The 22,178-nt window shown below is 44.1% G+C and overlaps 1 protein-coding gene across 1 annotated transcript in view; it reads right to left on the bottom strand.

The window, feature by feature from the left end:
- The window catches only part of MACF1 (microtubule actin crosslinking factor 1), a 280,203-nt gene that overhangs the window by 66,378 nt on the left and 191,647 nt on the right, over positions 1-22,178 (bottom strand). The window contains 2 exon segments of the mRNA XM_036348376.1: positions 17,906-19,377; positions 20,041-20,536. Coding sequence (XP_036204269.1) covers positions 17,906-19,377; positions 20,041-20,536 — 1,968 coding nt within the window.

The raw sequence follows: 22,178 nt of genomic DNA, 5'->3' as shown, positions 1-22,178 counted from the left end.
CGCCTCACCACAACTGGCAGGTGGCTCCGGCCTCGCCGGCCTCCGGTCCCGCTCAGGAAGTTAGTTTGTCCCTCCGGCCGCGGAGCCCGCGTGCTGTGGGTGCCGCCTCCCCCGCCGCCGCGCCGCGGGCTGCATGTCAAGCAGCCGCCTCTCCTCGCCGCCGCCGGCCCGCCGGCCCCCGCCCGCAGCTGTCACGGGCCCGGCATGCTAACTTCGCGCCGGAACAAAGGCTCCGCTCGGGCCGCGCGGGGGCGAGCCCTGCTCCCCGCTCCCTCGCGCCGCTCGCTCGGCGCTCGCTGCCAGTGCCGGGCTGGCGGGCCGCTCCCCGCCCCTTCCGCGCCGCCCCGCCCGGCAGCCCCCTGGAAGCCCCGAGCGCGAGGCAGAGCCCGGGGGAGGAGGTGGAGGCGGGGCCCGGGCGGGGGCCGCGCAAAGAGCGACCGGAGCCGAGAGCGCGGGGCGGCCGAGGGGATTGGAGGCCGAGGCGCGGAAGGAGGGGCTTCGGCGCGGGGGGAGGGGGGGCGGGCGCCAGCCGCTCGGCTCCGCGGGCCCCGCCCCCCGCCCCCCGCCCCCCCGGCCGGAGGGAAAGCCCCGCCCAGAGAGGGCGAGAGGAGGGAGCCGCACCGCGAGCCGCCGCCGAGCCGCGCAAATCCCCTGACAAAGGAAAGCCCCGCCCTCCTCCCCCGGGCCCGGCCCCCGTCGCCCCGCCGCGGCCCCCGCCCCGGGCTCCGAGCCCAGCCCCGGAGCCGGCGAACCCAGAAGGGGGACCCGCCGCCCCAGCCGCCGGCTTTGGCAGGGCCGCTCGGGCCCATCTGCCGGCAGGGTCGCCGGCTGCCGCGGGCCGCCCGCCTCCGACTGGCTCCAGCTCTGCCGCCGAAGGCTCTCCGAGCCCCTCCGGTGTCACCGTTAGTGCGCCCCGGCCAGGCCCAGGAGCACGCAGCCTCGAACCCGGCACTTCCCGGTGTCCGAAGGCATGCGGTCAAACTCGGAGACCAAGTTACTGGGAAACTCTAGGCGCCTTCTCTCTCCTCCTCCTCCTCCTCCTCTCAGGTCCTGGTCCCTTTCTGCCCACAGGGCTGAGCGGCGGCAGTGACTCGGGGAGATGCCAGCAGCAGGGTCCCACGCCCAACACCCGGGCTCCTTTACTGCTGCGCACATGCAAGGAAACCCGAGCCTCCGGGCCAGCTGAAGAGCGGGGGTCTGTGTTTCCAGCTTGATGACAGAAAATGCTTTAGAAAGGTGGCCCACAATTCTGTCCACAGCTTTTTGGCTTTTAGAAAAGCTAAGTCACCTGATGACATTAAACAAAGAAAATACAAAAGGAAACCCAGGAAACTGTCCACCAGAGGCAGCTACATTTCTGAAGGGCAAAAAAAAAAATCTTTTAAAATTTCAGTTGGTCAATAGACAGTCAAACTTACAGAGAAGTTATTTCTATCCTTTACGCAAACAGTAAGTGAGGCCAACAGTTGGTGTTTGGAGATCTGGCAGTGCAACCCTGAGCTGAGCCTTACCTACGCAGGAAGCCGGAGAGGTCCTTGGCAAAAATGAGGTGTGGGCTGAAGCCTGTGCTCAGAATTAAACAAATAAAAGACCTTTCAATGGCAGACTGTTTTTACACTTTCTCACTTTGATCCATTCAGCCCACTCAAATCCGAAACTCTCTCCCCATCTGTAAACTGGAAGAGAGGGGCACAGACTAAATTATGTCTTGACTGCCTTTCTAATTTTAATATCGTTTAATTCTAAAACTTTTAAAGGAGCTGCCCCAGAATCCTGAGTCCTCTTGGTCCCCCACTGCAAGACACTAGAAGCCCTGTCTCCTGAGGAACACACAGCAGAAAGAACCAAAAAAGATGCTTGGCCTAGAGAAGGTTCCAGGCAATATGATAAACAAGAAGTATCTATCTGAAGGACTGGAACAAGGGAGGACGGAAGCTTGTTCTGGATACAGTGTCTCCTTCAGCTGACACACGAATATCCAAGGGCACATTTCAAACAAAGAGCTTTCTCACAGCTATTCAAAGAATAGGGTGTCCCTTAAAGTGGTGAAATTCCTAATTCTGGAGGTGTTTGAGAGGAAATTCATGCAATCACTTGGCAGAGATTTGCGGAAACAGATTTTAAAATCCGCTATCAGTTTGTTTAGAATAAATGTTAAGTTTCCCTCTGATGCACTGTGTTCCTAGGGGCTTGATCAACTTACAGATCTGATTCTTAACCTTTCAGGGAATCCAGGTTTTAATTTTCTTTTAATTATTCAGTACAACTGGAAAAACCTAGGGAAGGCAAGATCAATTTCACTAGCAAATCTCTCCGGCCAAATACATTCACTTAAGTGTTCAGATATCATAACACTGTTAGCGTGCCAGGGCCCTTCTGGCTGGAAGAATCTGAGGAATTCTGGCTCTGGACTAAGGGTGGGTGGTTATTCTATTATAAAAAATGATCTTGATGTGGAATCACAAACTTCCCAGGCAGAAATTCCTTTCCTGTTTCCTCACCAGTCAGGTGTCAATCAATTCAATCTTTCCCCTTCCCACACCTATCTACCCTATTCTCACCAATGCTCCATATTATAATATAAAATAAATAAGTGGAGTGCTTTAGCCACTGTGAAGATTGGATTCAAATTGCTTTTCAATTGAAGTCACACTCTGACTAAGCGTCAGAGCAGTATTACAGAAAAAAAACCACCCAAAGTGCAAACACAACCTTATAGAAAGGATTAGGTAAAGTTCCCCAACCCCCAGCCTCCACCCTCAAAGGAGCCAAAGATTGCTTTGCTCCTTCTTTATCACCAGTATGTTTAGAAAGAAATCAAGAGGAAGCACAGTGTCTCTTTCCACAATGTGTCTTATTTTTTATCTGTTCATGAGTTTCTCTCTAGCTTTGGTATGTGGAGCTCTGCCAATAGCCATCACAGTGACTGAAACAAATACCTGATACAGTGTTCAGCCTCGTGTTGCCCTGATAGCTCCAACATCAACAAAAAAAGCATCTGTTCATTTCACGTGCAGTGTGTAAACTTTTTAAAAGAGAAGTACAGGGAGCTCCAGATAACCACTCAGGATGTTTCCCCCACTTCTGCAACCCCAAATATATGTGCCGAAGCCAAATTTCAAATTAGTTTCCAGTTAGTTGATTACAGAGTTCAAAGAATTCTCTGCTCATTTAGAAATTCCTTAGAACAGAATTTGGTGTCCGATTTTCCTTCAGTGAACGTAGAAGAAAGAACACACAGGCCCTTTCTGCTATCTTCCTAATTAAAGAGTCTCTTCACACCCTTTCCAAGTTTTAGACCTGGTATCCTGCCTTTGTCTGCTCCAGACTTAAACCACCCTTAGGACGATCTGGAGACCCTGATCCCCACTTCCTCAGATTCTGTAACGCCTTTTCATCCACCCTGCCTCTCCTGGAGGATTAGTGCTGACTAGAGGAAGATACAGAAGACTGGTTGGATCTTGCCCATTTTACATCTACAAAATGCCTTTCATTTCAGGATCTCTAGACTTTACAAGCATTTATTTACTGGCAAGGGGAAACTCCACAGTATTAGTCTGTACCTGTTGGGCAACAGTCATTACCATTCTTTGGTGCTTTTATTATATAAAGATGGCTACTGAGTGACTCATTAAGCTTATACAGCAAGATGTAAAGCTTGTTTTAAATGGGATACTACAGATTTTGATGCTATTTGAGTTCTCATGGGTTCCTGAACCCATGAGAAAATTTTCCACACATTTGCAGGAACTCTTATGACCCCTATAGGCTCCTTCCTGCTTGTAAACTTTCCAAAAGACAGTGTATTAATTCCTCTTTTCGCTACTCACCAAGACAGTGGTGATGACAAAAGTATGGGGCTTTGCAAATTAAAAAATACCTGACAAGAGTGGGAGGAAGGGAGGGAGTCAGGGGGAACCAGGGAAGGTTTTATGGAGGGAATAAGTTTACTCATTAGGACTTATACACATATACAGAGATGGTGAAGACAAGGATTTCTAAGTGAAGGGTTAGAAGCAAGAAACCTAAAAATGCATGGACCCTAAAGAAGCAAATTTGAAGTCAGTGTGGCTTAAATACAGAGCATATGAAAAGGAAAAATGGGAGGTCAGAATGGTAAGTAGCTCAAGGCCAGTTCACCAGGGGCCTTGAATGCCAAGCCAAGGAATTTATGCTTTATTCAGAAAACCCATTAGTACATCAAGATTTACTTATTTAAATTTACCAGAGGTCATGAGAATTATTGAGCAGTGTATGGAAAGTTTGCTAAGAATTTGGGACTCGGTGCTCATTCAACTGCCATTTAATATGTATTCTCTCATTTAAAAAATCCAAATCAGTGGTTCTCAACCTTCTGGCTCTTTTAAATACAGTTCCTCATGTTGTGACACAACCATAAAATTATTTTCGTTGCTACTTCATAACTGTAATGTTGCTACTGTTATGAATCGTAATGTAAATATCTGATATGCAGGATGGTCTTAGGCGACCCCTGTGAAAAGGTCGTTCGACCCCCAAAGGGGTCTCGACCCACAGGTTGAGAACCACTGATTCAAATCCTTAGTTTATAAATGAAACTTGAAGTGGTAAACTTACTTTTCCAAAGTAACACAGCTATTAAATTCTTGGGCTCTTAAGGTTGAGCCTAGGCCTGCAGATGCTGCATTGGTGTCAATATGTATAAAACAGATTGTAGATAGGAAGATTGAAGTTGAAGCAACCAGGAGGATTACACAGGTTAGGCAAGAGGTAACAAAAGCCTGGACTTGAGAAAATTGAGGGTGGGAGGCTGTGAAAGAAACTGCAGAGGCAGAATATTTGGACTTCACAACTGACCAGATAGAAGGTAGAGTGTAGGGGGGAAAATAAATGTAAAATGATGCTGTAGTACTACTTTTGGATTCCTGAGGGCATAGTAAAACTATAAAACAGTAGCTAGGAGGAAGACAATATTTGAAGAAGATCACACATTCAATTTAGGGCATACTGAGTGTGAAGTACTCAAAGATGACCCGTGTGAATGGAGGTGTCCAGAAGGCCCCTCACACAAAAGACTGAAGTCCAGGGTAGAGTTACAGATTTGGAATCCTTCTGCAATAGAACAGTGAAGGGGTGGGGCATCCCTGGGGTTTCATGTGGAGAGAAAAGACAAGGCAGATGACAGAATTTCAGGAAGTATGTGTTTGGGAGGTAGGAAGACAAACCAAAAAAGAAAGCAGAAGAGCAGCCAGAGAAGAGAATGGGAAGTAAATGGACAGGAGGGTTTTAAGAAATGCTGCATAACAGATGAATACTTCCACGAAAACAGTTTCAGCACAGTGATAGGGACGGAATCAGATTACAGGGTAAGTATAGCCAGTGGTGAAAAAGGAAGTATTGGTCCTCTCCTTTAAAAAAGAAAAAAATTTTTTTTATTGATTTCAGAAAGAAAGGGAGAGGGAGAAAGAGACAGAAACACCAATGATGACAGAATTATTGATTGGCTGCCTCCTGCACACCCCCTGCTGGGGATCAAGCCCGCGACCTGAGCATGTGCTCTTGACCGGAATCAAATCCGGGACCCTTCAGTCTGCAGACTAATCTGAGCCAAGCCAGCTAGGGCTCTTCCTTCTTCTTGAGACTCTGTTCTTTTGGCTTCCAAGATACTGTACTATCTTGATGTCACCTTTCTAGCCAGTCTTTCTTTGTCTCTTTGGGCTCTTCTTCCCTAAGGGGCTGGATGTGGCCTGGTGGTTCTGGGGAGGTTTTCCAGAGAAAGTGACCATGTGCGTTTTCACTACTGAGAGCAGTCTTTCCAGTAATAGAGTTGCATGACTTTACAACTGTCACAAGTTGATAACTTCACAAATTTGCTTGGCTATCTCTATGAAACAGGTCCCTGGGTTGAATCTCCAAGGAATCTTGCTATAGGGGTCCCCTCTCCAGTATTAGAAAAGGAGGTAGAATAAATAATACAGAGGAAAGAGATTTCTGAAAACTGTCTTTTTCATTTTGATTCTAAAGCAATTCATATATATATATATATATATATATATATATATATATATTTTATTGATTTTTTACAGAGAGGAAGGGAGAGGGATAGAGAGTCAGAAACATTGATGAGAGAGAAACATCGATCAGCTGCCTCCTGCACACTCCCCACTGGGGATGTGCCTGCAACCAAGGTACATGCCCTTGACCAGAAGTGAACCTGGGACCCTTGAGTCCGCAGGCCGACGTGCTATCCACTGAGCCAAACTGGTTAGGGCTCTAAAGTAATTCTTAACACTGACCACAAACAAATAATTTAGGTTTAAATGTAAAGAATTAGACCAAAATCAGAGCTCTCCCTTTGGAAGTGAATTGCAAGATGAGATAGTAAATGGTTCATTTGAATGGATGCAATAAATTCAAGCTGGAGAAAACCCAAGATATATTCAATTTCTTTCAAAATTTTTTTTTGTTTTAATCCTCACCTGAGGATATTTTTCCATTGACTTTTATTTTTTTACTTTTTTATTTTTTTAAATATATTTTATTGATTTTTTACAGAGAGGAAGGGAGAGAGATAGAGAGTTAGAAACATCGATGAGAGAGAAACATCGATCAGCCGCCTCCTACTGGGGATGTGCCCGCAACCCAGGTACATGCCCTTGACCGGAATCGAACCTGGGACCCTTCAGTCCGCAGGCCGATGCTCTATCCACTGAGCCAAACCGGTTTCGGCTCCATTGACTTTTAGAGAGAGTTGAAGGGAGGGGGAAAGACAGAGAAACATCAATGTGAGAGATACATTGATTGGTTGCCTCTTGCACACACCCCAACGGGGATCGAGCCTGCAATGGAAGTATACATGCCCTTGACCACAATCGAATTCATCTGTGGGCTGACACTCTATCCACTGAGCCAAATTGGCTAAGGCTCTTTCAATTCTTATCATCTTCTTCCCCTGAATCATATATACGCATAACCAAGGATTAGAAACCCATAATTTGCTGAAAATGTGAAGAATTAAAGCTATGCTATAAAACATCTTGATGTATATGTGTTTGGCAGAGAGATGAATTACATCTGTGTTTTTAAGCTGCTTTCCTCTGAAATCAGGCTGACATTTTTCTTTCACATCTCAATGTTTTCATTAAGGACTGATTAATACTAAGAGGTGTCTCTCCCAAAGATGCTGACTTGGTAGTTGCCATTGTATGGCAGCAGAGGAAGAGAACATGGTCTATGTTAAAAGCTAATTAGGCCAAGGACCCTGAGATCATTAAAGCTGATCTGATGGGTAACTGTGACGAGGGAAGTCACTGAGCTGGTACTGGCTTCTGGTTAATCCTGGTTAATGATATGAAAATAACATTGATTTGTAGAGCACGTTAGCCAAGGTCAAAATGGCCTCAGAAATACTTGCTAGCTGTGGGATTCTGATAGGAATGAATAAATGAGTAATTATATATAATTTAAAGCTATGTTACAGACCTAAACCCACCTACGCATGGCTACTTTAAGGTTAAAAAAAAGCTCTACACTTGTTTCATTGCTATCATCAAACTAATTTTACTTTATCCTTATTTCCAGTTTTCCAAGAAGAAAAGAATGAATCTAATCCTCAGCTGGGCTTTAGATCAAGTCTTTTGATGAATGATCATCCCTAGGTACAAAGGGCATAACTTTCCTTATTTTTCAATATTAAAATATTTCATAACATTCTAATTTATAGGTCTGAATAAACTTTTTTTAAAAAATATATTTTATTGATTTTTTTTACAGAGAGGAAGGGAGAGGGATAGAGAGTTAGAAACATCAATGAGAGAGAAACATCAATCAGCTGCCTCCTGCACACTCCCTACTGGGGATGTGCCTGCAACCAAGGTACATGCCCTTGACCGGAATCGAACCTGGGACCCTTGAGTCCGCAGGCTGACACTCTATCCACTGAGCCAAACCGGTTAAGGCTGAATCAACTTTTTAAAATAAAAGAATATTATCATTTACTGAGCACTTGCCTAATGCTTTCATCTGTATCACTTCATTAAATTTTCATAAAAACCCCGAAGTTATGATTTACCATTGTTCACATTTTATAGTTGAAGTAACTATACAGAGTTTAAGTATTTCCCCCCAAGGTCACTCAAGTAGTCAATGATAGAGCCAGCACTGAAAGCTGGATATTTCTGACTCAAACTCATACTCAATTTTCTTTTTCAATACGCCAAACTGACTGAAGTATGAAGACTCTTCTTAACTGCCAACTAGCTGAATAAATGACAATGACTCTAAAGTGATGGGTAACTAACTACAAAGCAGTATTTCAGAGTCTGGCTTTCTTCAAGTACATCTGCAATAGAAAATTTCTTTCTTAGTTTAGCTTTTTGGTCAGGTTAGTACTGAAATGAAATTGTATTCCTTTAAAATATGCTCACTAGTAGAGAAGGAAGGGAGCCCAGAGGCAAAATGGAGAGGGAAGGAATCCAGGCTAGGATCAGAATTTCTCAGGACACCCAAGGATATACCTCAAATCTTGCAGAGCAGACTGCATTTTGAATGAGAAATAATCTCCAACTATATGTATACCAACATGCTAACTACTTTGAAGAACACGAAAATAGATTTATTGAGATGAGAGATGGGACAAATACATATAATCAGAAAATGCCCAAATTAGGCAGTATATGATAAAGGCTAAATGATTACACATTTTAAGCAACATAGAAGATCAGGAATAGTAAGCTGGGGAGATCAAGACGGTTTTGTGGAAAAATGGGACTTCAGGTATAGATAGAAATAAAATAGGTAAAATATATAAGGAGTTTTTGGGAGAAGTAGATGGTCTATATAGGAAATAAAACTGGAAAGATAGTGGATATCTAAAATGTGGATTCCAAACCCTGGCTGGGTGGCCCAGTTGGTTGGAGCATCATCCTTTACACCAAAAGGTTGTGGGTTTGATCCCAGCCGGGGCATGTTTGGGAGGCAATTGATCAATATTTCTCACTCATATTGATGTTTCTTTCTCTCTCTTTCTCTCTTCCTCTCTGTCTAAAATCAATAAACATATCCTCAGGTAATGATAAAAAATAATAATAATAAACTTTTAAAAAATGTAGTTTCCAACACTGGAGAAGGAAAAGACTGAAGGCTTAGATGTAGACCAGTTCTGAAGCATCCTGCCATGTAATTCATTAGATCAGATGTCTCCTGCATTGATGTGGGGACCTTAAGCACTCACAGAGAGAACGGTGAATATAGATAGGAACTGAGGGAAAACTACTTTGGAAGCCCAAGTCTTAGAAAGCTACAGCATAATTTATGTCTTTTTTCTGTGGGAACTAAGTGCGTACATGCTGACTGTCCAATCACACTAGCTCTCTGCATTCTGAACAGAGGATCCTTTGTTCCCAACAGCAAGGCTCAAAAGAGGCAGAGTCTGATAAAATCACACTGAGATCAGCACTCCCAGCTGGTGCAGGGGCTGATGCCATTCCATAACACACCCTACAGGAAGCAGCTCAGATACACAGATGACTGATTTCCACAGCAGGAGCCTGTGGCAGGGTGGGGCGGGGACTGGTCAGGCATGGAGAGCATTCTTTAGCCACTGACTCAACTTAGTTCACCAAGACCCTGACTTTATCCAACAGATCTGAATAAGTCACTTCAGAACCAACACAATTTCTTAACTTTTTTTTTTTTTTTAAAGAGGAAAACCATGAAGCTTCTCTAGGCAGTGGAACTATTTCATCAGTTAACTCTTACTTGTCATGGAATATGATAGAGGGCAAATGATCAAACACCCTATTTTGCCAGAAGTGGGCTGAATAATTCTTTGTTGCAAGGGGTTATCCTGCATATTCAATGACACCCACTATCAGTGGTTCTCAACCTTCTGGCCCTTTAAATACAATTCCTCATGTTGTGACCCAACCATAAAATTATTTTTGTTGCTACTTCGTAACTGTAATGTTGCTACTGTTATGAATCGTAATGTAAATATCTGATATGCAGGATGGTCTTAGGCGACCCCTGTGAAAGGGTCGTTCGACCCCCAAAGGGGTCGCGACCCACAGGTTGAGAACCTCTTCACTAGATGCTAGTAGCAGCCCCCACAAGTCATGAAAATTAAAAAATGTCTTTAGACATTTAGGACAAAATTAAAAAATTGTCCCCCGAGGGCAAAAATGCCCCCCAGTTGAGAACCACTGGTTAAGCATGAGCTTTGGGTGCCAAACAGACTTTTCCATCCCCAGCTCTAACATTTACTTGATATTCAGCTTGAACAACTTAATATCTTCAAGTCTATTTTCCTATCTGCAACTGGATTTCAAATGTCTGATTTACTGCACTTACCTCTACACCACTGCCATTCTTTGTGTCCATCTCCCATACTACACTGGTAACAAGAGACTCTCTGAGACCCCCAGCACCCATCACAAGTACTGGTAACAAGTGCTCAGTAAGGACAGGCAGAAAGGAATATGAAACACCTTTCTCCTACCCCCACATAGGGATCCATGGACGACTGCCATGTGGCACTTATTCTCATCCCTGGGTGGCCAAAGTCCTGAAAGGTCCACATTTCAAATCACAGCACTGGCAGTAGGAACATAGTTTGTGAAGGCCTAGGCCGTAAGTGTACCCCATTAATCTTCCACAGCGAATACCAGAGACTGGTATTTGAAAAACACTGGATAGTGCAGTGGTGTAGTATTAAGGAAGGTGGGGAGGGAGCACATTCTCCCCATAGCTAGGTTTCCCAACCGGGACAGCTGAGACTTGGGAAGAATCTGCTTGGCAGGAGACAGCCCTTGGGTGCAGTGACCTGACATGACTCCCTGTAGGACTCATTTTATTCCTGGTGAACCAAACAACTCTAACAATGAAGTGCCCTTCAAAGCAACTCATCCCACTTCCTAGAGGCTCACTGCTTACAGCCCCTGTGCCAGCCAGTTAGCCTGAAAGTGCCCAGGATTCTTTTCTGAAGCTCCAGGACTAGGCTAAGGCTGAGACCACTTACTATGCATTTCTAGACACAGCAAGAAACTCCTGATCTGCAAGTCTGTGCTAATCTCAAATGTATTCACTCACTGAATACTCAACAATAAATACAAGTTCTGCCTGGGGTAAATTCTCGTTTTTCTGGAAACACAGTTTTCTTCCTTCTTGTACAAAAATCATATGATGAACCTTAGTTGCAAATGTTACGTGCTGACAATAGATGTGAACAATTTCAGTAAACGTAGCCCTGGCCAGTTTGGTTCAGTGGATAGAGTGTTGGCCTGCAGGCTGAAGGGTCCTGGGTTTGATTCTGGTCAGGGGCACATGCCTGGCATGTGGGCTTGATCCCCAGTAGGGGGTGTGCAGGAGGCAGCCGATCAATGATTCTCTCTCATCATTGATGTTTCTCTCTCTCTCCCTTCCTCTCTGAAATCAATAAAAATATATTAAAAAAGACAAAAAAGAATTTCAGTGAATGTAAATCAAACTGTTCAGTCCTTCCTTTTGGTTGAAGATATATTCGTTTAGTTGCTTTAAAATTTCCAAACAGATTTTTATGAGATCCATCAATGTTTGCTTTTTAAAAAAATATATTTTTATTGATTTCAGTGAGGAAGAGAGAGGGAGAGATAGAAACATCAATGATGAGAAAGAATCATTGATTGGCTGCCTCCTGCACGCCCCCTACTGGGGATTGAGCCCGCAACCCTGAGCATGTGCCCTTGACCAGAATTGAACCTGGGACCCTTTGGTCCACAGGCCGATGCTCCGTCCACTGGGCCAAACCAGCTAGGGCCATCAATGCTTTCTTGACAACCTTCCTATAGATTTTCCTACCTTAACTGAGGCATGAATGAGGCTCCTTTAAGATGATGTAAAGGCTGCTATCTTGGGATTTTGCTTGTGATGCTGGTATTTGGAATACTAATGCTACTTTAAAATGGGGCTGGAAAAAGTTCACCATGAAGCAAACTTAAAGGCCTTAAAGGTTCCTTCACCATCTCCCCACCCAGTTCCTACGGTGAGGGTGGAGAGGATTATTACAGAGCATTGGAATTCTTGGGGGGAGGGGAAATGGGGGATGGTCACATTGGGTTATAAATATCAGTAGCCAAACAGTGAGCTCCTGGGCTGAGGAAAACAACAGACAAACTGTAGTCTCCCCTTAAAGACACAGAACAAGGAGGCTCCCTGAAGTATTTCCACAAAGGAAGTTCCTCTTCTCTTTAGAAATGCATCATCAACCAACACCTGCATCAACAACTCTATGCAAAATAAACCGCAGATACCAGGGAAAGTGACTAGGAGGTTTTAAATCATACAGATTGGTACCAGCAAAAATAAAGAATCCAGCCAGGGCCTGGCCTAAAGAAAGGCAGACTTAGAGGCACTTGTTGCTACTACAACAGTCATAATCATTTTATCAGAAGGCACCCCCCTCCCCATAAATATTTAACTTAATCAACAAGTGTTTTTTTTTTCCAGCTGACTATTGTTTCCCACATAGAGATGGCAATTTTCTTCTAAGCAGTGGTTTTCAACTGAGGCAGATTTTGCCTGCTAGGGGAGATTTGGCAATGTCTACTGACATTTTTGGTTGTCAACCTGGGGAAGGGTAGCTACCGGCATCTAGTGGGTAGAGGTCAGGGGTGCTACTAAATTTCCTACACTGCACAGGACAGCCCTCACAACAAAGAATTATCCAGCCCAAAATGTCAAGAGTGCAGAGGTTGAGAGACCCTGTTCTAGGGCATTCTCTTTACTTCAGTGGACCCTAGTAGTTACTATTGGAGTAGCCATGCTTAAGGAAGGGGGACAAACACACTGATAAGCCAAGGGTCTGCACAAGATGGGGTTAGGGGTGCCTATTCAACTTGGCTGCTGTAAATCTGCAGATACCTAAACCTTCAGGTGACAGGTCATACCACGAGTGATTTCCTTTCCCTCCAAAGGTAGGTATACGATGCTGACCTCATTTGCTTTATTCTCTAGTGAACCTAACTGGCAAAAACATAGATGGGCTGATACGGTCTTTGTCATTACTTGAAAGGAAGGAATAAGTATTTTTGTGTAAACTGGCAGCCTTTCAGCTCCATGTCAGACCATGTCTTCCAAGAGTTTTCACATCTGCTCATAGGGAAGCCTAAGGTTGGAAATCCAATGAAGAGGTCTACAAGGCTTTCTTGTTCTGGCTTCACAGTAGGATGCTGAGTCTCCAGACAGAGGTTGCAAGTGTATGCAGTCCCTGACCCTAGGCTTGGTTCAACTTGAATTAAGACTGAGAACAGTCTTAGGGAAGCCTCCTGCCTCATCTATATCCTGCCAGCCCAGTCTCAAAGACATGGGAGGAAAAAACCCAACAAGGCTTATATGCTTCAAATGCTCCGTCAGTTGAAGTGAACCTTTTGAGAAATCTACATACCCTAAAAATGTTTCCATTTTTCCCACGTGGTTTTTCTAGTCGCTGAGTAGTAGAGTCCCAAGTCTGAAGCCTGGCCTGAATACATAATAAATATAAATATATACAAAATATGGAGTACATGACAGCGCACCCAGGTTTCTTGATGCTTCTCACCAGTAGGATGCCAACACCACCACATGTTTCCAGACTGAAAGGCCAGGCTGGTTCATGGGTGGGGGTGGGGCACAGGGAAGGAGTTGATTTAAGAATCAGAATTATCTCAATTCTTGACTACAAAACATAAATAGGGAGAATCAAAATGAGGAAAGCTTCTTATCATTTTCAGACTTAATACATTTCTTTTCCAAATTTCAAGTCTTTTTCTACCCTTCCCAGAAAGTTCACCTTAGGAGAATTCTTTGGCTTAAATTTCAGTGAAATAAAGGTCCCTCTTGTCTTGTCAGTGTCTTGTTATGTACATACAATTCCTTTTCCTCAATAATCAGAGACTCTCCTATTCAGGAAAGCAGAATTTCCTGAAGAGATTACTAGTCGCCAGTCTTTTCCTTCCAGTTTTCTGAAAGCATGGTCAGTCTTCTCATTTGTGAGCTCTGGAATGGCTTCTTGCTTTCTACTTCCAATAAAGAGCTGAACCCAGCAAAGTGCCTTGAGGTCTTTGCCTGTTTAGATTGGAAAAGGGCTGTCTTCCATGCGTATCTGCTAGATCCACACTGGCTGGCCAGATTCTATCAATTATTTAGAAGCAATTGAGGGAAAGCCTTTCCTAGGAATAGCGACTTTCAGTTTTTCATGTTCATTTAAGAAAATAACTTTTCCCACAGGCTAACTGCCTCTCCATGTGTTTATCAGCACTAATGCAGAGTCCCAAGTAAGCCTGAGGCTCTCCACAGACTTCACTCATGTCTAGTCCACCCAACCCCAGTGGAGTCAGCTACATTTATATCCTCTTCTCTTCAGCAGAGGATGATCCCATTATAAAGAAAAAGCTAAAAACTTAAAGCTAATGCTGTGTTTAAAATATGTATCTTCATGTCTGGTTTTCCCTTATTGAAAACAATCTGAATCTGAAAGCAGTCACATTTTATGAATACGGCGTGTTGCTGGTGTGAGGGGAGTTTATCTATTGCTGAACCTTAACCCAGGAACTCAACACTCGGTCCTTAGAATGGGTCTGAGAAGACCGTCCCTTAGGCAGCCTCTAGGGAACTGACCCAGAGCCTTCGCCCTCTCATTGTTTTTACTTCCCATGAGCTCAGCATGAACTAAGCCAGGAGTGTGCTCCTCCCCTCAGGACCAAAGGCCTTTGCTGGGAGGAGACAAAAACTGTCCCCAAGCCTTTGACTACATAAGGTGGACCTTTATAAGGTAGAACCTGCTTTCTGATTTCCATTCCCGACGTGCGGAGGATAGACACAGGGCACAGAACTTCACTCTCTTTCTCTCCCTTTTCTTCCAGTCTTGCCCTGTCAACATCAGTCCCTTGCAGATAAACCCTCTCTGCAGGTGACCAGCTGATCAGGGTCTGGTCCCAGCCTTCACATCCACAGTATTGGTGGTGGGAGGGTCATTTTCAGAAGTCAGTGAAACAAGACTGCTATAGCTCATATTTAACACAACTTTAACAGCCTTGTTTACTTCATTTTCTAGCTCACTGGAGATGATAAGGAAGGGGTAGATTGCTGAAGCCAGGCCCAGTGCCAGCAGTGAGAAGTAATAGCAGTAAGAATTAATACCTGATATCATGGTAATAGGAAAAACAAAAAACTACACATATATACACACTGCCAATCCAACCAATACAACAATGTAGAGGCGTGAAACAAAAACTTCCAACACAGAACTCAAACTGCATAGTAATTTAGGAACATCCTATATAATAAAAGGGTAATATGCAAATTGACCCTAACAGCAGAACAACTGGGAATGACTGGTCACTATGAGACACACTGACCACCAGGGGGCAGATGCTCAATTCAGGAACTGCCCCCTGGTGGTCAGTGTGCTCCCACAGGGGGAGCTCTGCTCAGCCACAAGCTAGGCTGATGGCTGCCAGCACAGTGGTGGTGGCGGGAGCCTCTCCCACCTACTCAGCATCGCTAAGGATGTCCGACTGCAGCTTAGGCCTGCTCCCCGCTGTAAAGTGGACATCCCCCGAGGGCTCCCGGGCTGCCAGAGGGATGTCTGACTGCCAGCTTAGGCCCGATCCCCCCGGGGAGCGGGCCTAAGCCAGCAGGTGAACATCCCCCAAGGGGTCCCAGACTGCAAGAGGGCACAGGCCGGGCTGAGGCACCCCCCCACCCCCGAGTGCACAAATTTTTGTGCACCGGGCCTCTAGTTTAATATAAAGCAGGCCAATGTCTCTAATATTCTTGAGGATATGAACACAGTAGAGAACAGTGTCATCTTTTTAGTAATGTTAACCTGTACTCATAAAGAAAAATGTATGTACAATATAGTGTTTAGAAAATTAGGCAAATAAAATTTAAAATAATTCCTATGTAAACCAGAATATAGCTGGTAAACTATTTTGAAGCCTAAAGGGATTAGCTTTAGTTTTCTAAGAAATCCATTTAGTTGGGTAGAGTTCTAAGCAATCCAAATCCAAGTAAATTGGATCAATGAAGCATGTCTGTAGAAGAATCTCTGCTTTTGAGATGCCTACAGTGGAAGAGGAGAGGAAATCACACATGGTGAGCAGGGAATACCTCCTTGCCACTGGAACATGGTGTGGGAGTTTTAAGAGGAAACAAGGGGCTCATGGGTTTGAATTTTCTCTACCTACCCTTTCCTTTCTTGGGTGCTTCAAGAAACCCAAATATGAGGACTTGTGTTACTCCAATCTGCAGTATTTCCAATCATGGTAAAGGGCCGTTAGCCCATGTCTCCCTTTAATGCTGAACATACCATAAACTCCTGGAGGGGCCCTTCTGAAACAGCCACCTTCCTGAACTTGGCTCTTGCTACAAATCTGTGATCTTTCTCAGGACCACGTGGCTCTCACCTGGTGACAACACCACCTCTCCACCCATATATATATATATTTTTAAATATATTTTATTGATTTTTTTACAGAGAGAAAGAGAGAGAGATAGAGAGTTAGAAACATCGATGAGAGAGAAACATCGATCAGCTGCCTCCTGCACACCTCCCACTGGGGATGTGCCCGCAACCCAGGTACATGCCCTTGACCGGAATCGAACCTGGGACCCTTCAGTCCGCAGGCCGACGCTCTATCCACTGAGCCAAACTGGTTTCAGCATCCACCTATATTTTTAACAGGAAGAATTCTTACAGGAAGGGGCTGAGAGAACACCTTAACTCTGGATGCAGGAGTGTTAACTATTTAAGTGGAATAATTAACACTAGTGATGGAAATAAAGTGCTAGAAGTATCCTTTCCAAATCTACTCTGTGCATGAAGAAGGAAAAGCAGCAGAGAGGCCTCCTGCAGCAGAGTGAGGCACTTTTAGGTATTTACAACAAAGTCAACTCCTGGGGTGAAAGGCTCATGCAGTGAAAGCCAAGACCCAGACTCAGCCAATTTGCACTCTGAGTCAACTCCTTTCATCTTCCTCTGTTGTTTTAAACCAGACTCACAAAACCTCAGGATTAGTAATTCTGACTCAGGAAAAGAATGAAAACATTTTTGCAATTTAAGGCAGTGTTTCTCAAACTCTCCTATAGGCAGAGGACTTGTACTATTGAGGAGCATGGGGTGCAGTCTTAAGCTTCTTGCGATAAGTGGAAAATTTCTTTGAAGTGTCATGTTTTATCTTAATAATTCATGAGCATTTTGCATTTTATTCTAAATATAACAATACACCGATCCTTTGAAATCTGTGAAAAAAAACCAACACTTTAGGACAGTGGTTCTCAACCTTCCTAATGCCGCGACCCTTTAATACAATTCCTCATGGTGTGGTGACCCGCAACCATAAAATTATTTTCGTTGCTACTTCGTAACTGTCGTTTTGCTACTGTTATGAATCGTAATGTAAATATCTGATATGCAGGATGTACTTAGGCGACCCCTGTGAAAGGGTTGTTCGACCCCCAAAGGGGTCGCGGCCCACAGGGTGAGAACCGCTGCTTTAGGAAGATGAGCCCATGTTTATTTTACGGCTTCTCATACCTCAATTTGAAAACCAGGAACCTGAAGAGACGTTCACTGCTATTTTTAAATTGGTTAATTTGAAATCCAGAATTTCATAAAGGAGATTTGTAGAGTAAGAGATAAGATTTGGACATTTCTTTATATATCCGTAATTGGTTATAAACACTGAAATAAATTATAGTAGAAATATGTTCAAACCTGTTGCTCAGAAGTCCAAGAGACTGTTTAGTCTCCAAAAAGTACACTTCGATGGCGATGTGAGTGGGAATAATGAAACCGGAGCAGAAGTGAAAATGTACACTCAATCAGTTTCCAAGTTACAAGAAAAGAAATACTCATATTAGCCGGAAAAATAAAAAACAAACAAACAAAAAAAACAAAGCCAAGACTTACTTTAAAGGCTGCTAATTGTTGGTTGATGATATCCACTTCGGTCCCCACTACCCACTGGAGGGCCTCTCCCTCCTCTGCCGCAGTGGTCATGTCATTGAGCACTTTCAGTGTCCTGTAGAAGTCCTCCACACGGCCCAGCGTCAGCTCCAGCTGCTCCTGACGTGCTTTGCTCCTCTCTGTCAGTTTGCCACACTGTTTGTTCAGGGCTTCTAGCTCCCTCTTAAGACCTAACAAGTCCAGTGTCCCCTCTTCCTCCAGCATTTGTCGGCACTCTGCTTCAGAAGCCTCTATGTCTAACTTCAGAGCTTGGATTTTGTTAATAAACAGCCGTACATCCTCAATTTGAGACTGGAGGCTGTCAGTGTCTCTGCCGATAGCACCCATGCCATCGAGCTCATCGTCCAGGTCTGCCAATTGAGAAAACATCTCTCGGACTCGGCAGTGAAACTGGCCGATCCCTTCCAGCTTGTTTTCCATTGCCATGCAACTACTGTTCACTCTTTGCTTCACCTCTAGGAACCCTTGCTGGGTGGCCTCAGCTTGAAGTAGAAGTTGGGAAGCATCAGATCCATCTGGGGCATCTTCTACCAGGCCCCGCGTAAAGTTCCTCAGATAGTCCACCTGCGGCTCCAAGGCCTGCAGCACTTCCTGTTGGGCTCTGAGCTTCTCCAGGTTCTTGTTGCTACAGGCTTGAGAACCTAGAGCATCAAAGATCTCAAGTTGGTGTTTGGCCCCTTCAACCTTCTTTTCAATATTCTTAAAGCTTTCCTGGAACTCCTTGAGTCTCTGGGTCATTTCTTCAAGTGACCCTGTTTTGGCCTGTAGCTCTTCTGTAAGGGAATCCACATTCTGGTTGATCCCAGCCTTCTCATCCCGGATATCATCCTCATCTGTCTCTGAAGAATTGATCAGAATGTCAGCGGCACTGTTCAATATTTCCAGCAGGGAGCGGCGCTTTTCCACCTCACTCAGCATAGCCTTTGATCTCAGGAGACTGGACTCCAGTTGCACTGGATCCAGAGTGACCTGCAAATCAGACATCTTGGCCTTACAATCTTCTATCCATGGCACGAGGTCTTTCACATGCCACTGATATTTCTGAGCTTTCTGCATACAGTCCTTGAGCCTGGACTGTCTGTCTGCAGTTTTTTTACTAAGCTCTTCCCAATGGCTTTTGAGCTCCACTAGCTGGTTTTGTAAGGTCCTTTTCTCTTCTCCCGGGGGTACAGAAAGAAGCAGAGATTCTCCTTCAGCCACAATCACCTCATAGGAACCACTGTGTTGATTAAGGCTCTTCTGAAACTCTTCATTCTCCTGTAGCTGAGACTGGAGTCGCTCCAATTTTGCAGAAACTGGGCAGTTTTTTGCTTGCTGGCTTTGTTTGTCATCCAACCAGGTTCTAAGCTCATCAAACATTTGCTGGAATTGCTGGGTGCTGGCAAGAGCTGCCTGGAGTCTGTTCATGCGATCAGCTGAAATGAGAAAATCAAATTTAAATCAATCAAGTATGAGCTGGCATTTAAAATGTTTGCTGAGAGTATGTGGTCTAATCTTAGGAAAAGGAAACTAATGTTAATTGAGGGCCTGCCATAAAAGAGACACATAGCTAGGCTCCTCCACATCCTATTTTAATGAGGCATGCGGCCCACCGGCTGCGAGTTTGACATGCTTGTGTAAGGTGATCTGAGTAAGAGTGAACTTTTATTTCTAAGCTGGTAAAAAGCCATAAATGTTTCTAGAAAAAGGGGCAATGAATTAATGACATTTTTCTTGCACAAGGCCATGAAGAAACTAAGAACATGTTCTAATTTTGTATATATATGTGTGTGTATAGGTGCACGATACAAGAAAATAAGTAAGCATCAGTGAAAGTAGGTGTGTAACTCCACCTATAAGTACATGTATGAGCACAAATCTCTAGGAACAGGTTATGTACTGCTTCACATATTGCTACTGTCCAATCAATGTGTAATGACCATAACAGTTCTCCCTGTAGCTGGACAAAGGGATAGGTTAACCCTATTCTGAGCCCAGAAGCTACCTGAGAGCCTTTGTAAATTCTTAGACCACTAATCCACTCCTTCTCTTGGTTTGCCACTAATAACGGCAGTAGTGTGTTCCTCAACCCAACTCACCTGCCAGGTCTTCCAAACCTTGGAGAGGCAGGGCAACTGTCTCCAAACGCTTCTTCAGCTCATCCTTGAGGTACTGCTCACCAATGAGCACTGAGAGTTCATTGCAGAGTGTCTGTGCCTCCTTAATCTCGTGGTCTAATTGCTCCAGGTCAGACCGAATCTCACTGGTCTCCTCCAATTGCTGCTTCACAGCCTCAGGTTGGGTGCTGATGGCTGACTGGCTACTCAGTCGCTGTCCAACCGCCTTCACCTTCTCTGACAAGTCCTGGAGCAGTTTCTGGTACTGGGTGCTTTTGACAATAGCTTGGTCAATTTGGCTGGAACGGGAATTGAGCTTGTCAGTCAGTTCAATCCACTTCTGATTGATGTTCTGGAGTTCCTTCTGTACATGGCTGGTGGATGGAGAGACATCTCCAGGGCCTGATAGGATGCCCTGAGCCGCCTCGTTCAGCTGCTCATGCTGTTGCCTGCGTGTTTCAAATTCCTTTAGCATAAACTGTAATAGAAATGACATGAGAATGTTTAGAGAGAAAAGACAGATCTAAAATCAGTGTCAAAACAAAAACTGCCAAGTAGTGCCAACTTCTGAAAACAAGCCAGAAAACTCCAAGCATCAGGTTATTAGGAAAATAGAATATCATTTATAACAACTGCTTAATAAAAACTTGTTTTAAGAGGATCACTGATTGTCTATTTAATTTCTTTTCTTTCTTTGTCTTACTCTTTGTCAGTATCAGTTACTAAGGTTGGCCTTGGCTGAGAAATCAGTTTGCTTTCTGGATTGGCATTCATCAGCTTTGCCAGGCAAAACCCAGGCCTCTGTATTAGGACCCGGGACCCCAGGGCTGGCTATATGACTGGCGGGCTTGTCATTGCAAGTCTCAATACCTCCGTTTTCCTCAGTTTCTTTCTCCTAATTTCCATGGCACATATAAACTGTCCATTATAATAGAGCGCAATTAAATAACGAGCTTCTTTAGAGCAAGTACCACGCCTTTTTATTCTTTTCTATCTACTGCCTCACTCACCAAAGAAGTTAGAATTAGAGGTTCTGTAGTCAACTGTCTGGATTCAAGAACTGACTATTGTTCTAGATGCATGAACTTAGGCAACTTTTCAAACGTTCTCCAAACCTCAGTTTCCTCCTCTGTAAAATGGGACAGTGAAGTATTTAATTGGCTACTGCATGGATTAAGTAAGAAAATTTATGGAAAGTACTCAGCACTTACTCTGTATAAAAATAACTAAGACATGACCTCAGGGAATAACAGATGTGTGAACAATGAACAATAATAGAACATAATAAAAGTAAGAATGATAAAACACTGATGTGAACATGAACTGTGAAAGCAAGGAGCAAGAGCGTTCAATTCTGTGGGGGATGAAAAAAGTAGAAGAGGGAAATCAGGCAAGGCTTCACAGATGACACAATAAAGAATATGTAGGAGTTCCCCAAATGAGCAGAGAAGAACGCCAAGGGCATAGGGCAGTGATGGCGAACCTATGACACGTGTGTCAGAGGTGACACTCAAACTCATTTTTTTGGTTGATTTTTTTTTGTTAAATGGCATTTAAATATATAAATAAATATCAAAAATATAAGTCTTTGTTTTACTATGGTTGCAAATATCAAAAAATTTCTATATGTGACACGGCACCAGAGTTAAGTTAGGGTTTTTCAAAATGCTGACACGCCGAGCTCAAAAGGTTCGCCATCACTGGCATAGGGCTATATGAATATGGCATGTTTGGGAAAGAAGACATTATCTGTGTGGATAGAAACTTGGGTGTATGGGGGAGAGCTAAAAATAAGGCTGGCAAGAAAAACTGGGACCAGACTGTGAAAAGCCTTATGTACCACGCTGAGCAGGTATTTGGACTTTGTTCCAAAGGCAGCCAAGAGCCACTGAAATATTTTAATATATTCCGATATATGATTTAAGGAGATAATTTGATAACTGTGTAGAGGAGAGACTAGACAAAAAAGCCCTGTAAAGATTGTTGCAATGAGAAAGGCCTGAGATTAAGCCCATCTGAGGCATTCAGAATGGAGAAGAGAAGGGTAAGAGCAGTGGTTCTCAAATTATGATCCAAGGGTCCCCGGGAGTCCTACCAGGGATCCATGAGGTCAAAACTAT

The sequence above is a fragment of the Myotis myotis genome, unplaced genomic scaffold (genome assembly GCF_014108235.1).
Source record: "Myotis myotis isolate mMyoMyo1 unplaced genomic scaffold, mMyoMyo1.p scaffold_m19_p_2, whole genome shotgun sequence".
NCBI classification, from domain to species: domain Eukaryota; kingdom Metazoa; phylum Chordata; class Mammalia; order Chiroptera; family Vespertilionidae; genus Myotis; species Myotis myotis.
The sequence above is the reverse complement of the archived record's forward strand: the minus strand, read 5'-3'. Positions and strand labels throughout refer to the sequence as shown.